The sequence below is a fragment of the Capsicum annuum genome, chromosome 8 (genome assembly GCF_002878395.1).
Source record: "Capsicum annuum cultivar UCD-10X-F1 chromosome 8, UCD10Xv1.1, whole genome shotgun sequence".
NCBI classification, from domain to species: Eukaryota; Viridiplantae; Streptophyta; class Magnoliopsida; order Solanales; family Solanaceae; genus Capsicum; species Capsicum annuum.
This window is the reverse complement of record NC_061118.1, coordinates 164,801,218-164,802,889: the sequence shown is the minus strand read 5'-3', so window position 1 is coordinate 164,802,889 and position 1,672 is coordinate 164,801,218. Positions and strand designations below refer to the sequence as shown.

General features: G+C 35.5%; 1 protein-coding gene across 1 annotated transcript; it reads left to right on the top strand.

Moving 5' to 3' along the window:
- Positions 1 to 331: 331 nt before the first annotated feature.
- LOC107879949 (18.2 kDa class I heat shock protein-like) lies at positions 332 to 979 on the top strand. Its single transcript, XM_016726871.2, has one exon. The coding sequence runs from the start codon at positions 436 to 438 to the stop codon at positions 913 to 915; it is 480 nt and encodes a 159-aa protein (XP_016582357.1). The 5' UTR covers positions 332 to 435; the 3' UTR covers positions 916 to 979.
- The last annotated feature ends 693 nt before the right edge of the window (positions 980 to 1,672 follow it).

Genomic DNA, 1,672 nt, shown 5'->3' with positions numbered 1-1,672 from the left:
TCTTTTTAAAAATCTCGACCAACATCAGTGGGTAATTATTATGTATTTACTCTTCATTTTATTTCAAAATTATTTACCCATTATACCTTACCCTTGAAATTATGACTTGACGAACAATAATGTGCATGACCCTTTTAGAAAAATTCCCTCGAATACTGTAGAAGCTTCTTATTTCTTCTATTAATGAAAGTTAAACCGAAGAACATCGAAGATTAGCCTCGAATTGGATAGCTTATTGAAGAATATCGTCGAATACTCTGAGAACATCCTAGATTACACTCCAATTACTTAAGTTTCATGGTTCATCGCCTATAAATATCACGGCATCTCCTCTCATTCATCAACAACAAATTATCAAACGCTACAATCAAAGAAAAATTCAAGCTCTGTAACAGTACATCTTTTGTCTTCTTCAAACAACAAAGTCCCCAGAAAATGTCTCTGATTCCAAGCTTCTTCGGTGGTCGCAGGAGCAACATCTTTGACCCATTCTCCCTCGACCTATGGGATCCGTTCGAAGGCTTCCCAATTTCAAGCACAATCACCAACACCCCCTCCTCTTCTCGTGAAACTTCTACTTTCGTAAATGCAAGAATTGATTCGAAGAAAACTCCAGAAGCTTATATCTTCAAAGCAGATGTTCCGGGGATCAAGAAAGAAAAAGTGAAAGTCGAAGTTGCAGAAGGAAGGATATTACAGATAAGTGGTGAGAGAAGCAGAGAGCAAGAGGAGAAGAATGATCAGTGGCACGGTATGGAGAGGAGCAACGGCAAGTTTTTGAGGAGATTTAGGCTGCCGGAGAATACGAAAATAGGGGAAATTAAGGCAGCTATGGAGAACAGAGTGCTCACTGTGACTGTTCCGAAGGAAGAGGAGAAGAAACATGAGGTGAAGGCGATTGACATCTTTGGTTGAAGAAGAATTGCAAATCAACTGTTGTTTGTCGAACTCCCTTTGTCAGTCAATAATGTTTGTTTCAATCTGAATGATGTGTGTCTGTAATTTGTCTAAGGTTGTGGGTCTTCGTCTTACAATTGTAATCAAGAAAATGTTATGAGTTTGATTAATAAATAATTTCCTTTTATCATTTATTTAAAGTAGTTGCGTCTCTTTTCTTTCTCTTAGAATTATTTGTAAGGAATGATCCTTAAGAACCCCTCTTCTAATTCTTCAATACAAGAAGCAAGTTGTCGTGTGAATGAATCCTGTTCTATTTAGGACTATTGTTTATGGTTAAAATTTTGTTCAGCTAATATCAACCTTTAGTCAAAATTTAACTACACACTTAATTTTCAAAAGATGACCTATTACCCTCTAATTTATTGTTTCCTATATTTATTACCTCAAATGCTGACCTGTTTTCTATATTTATTACCCCAAATGTTGACCTGACAAGGAAGGTGAGAACACTCCCTCTAGACGCGTTGGTTTAGCCCCAGCACATCTAAAATTAAAATTTTAACCTTCCACATAATATACACATCATTAATTGATTATTTGATGAAATAAAGATGAAAAAATACTCTCTCTTCCAACGGTCATCTTCTTCTTTATAAGACCCTTGTTCTTGTCCATCATTTTCCTTCATGTTTCTCCATTTTTTTTCTATTTCTTTAACGTACGTTTTAATTTTTAATCCCAATTTGTACTTCAATTCGTGAAGTTTTGTTTT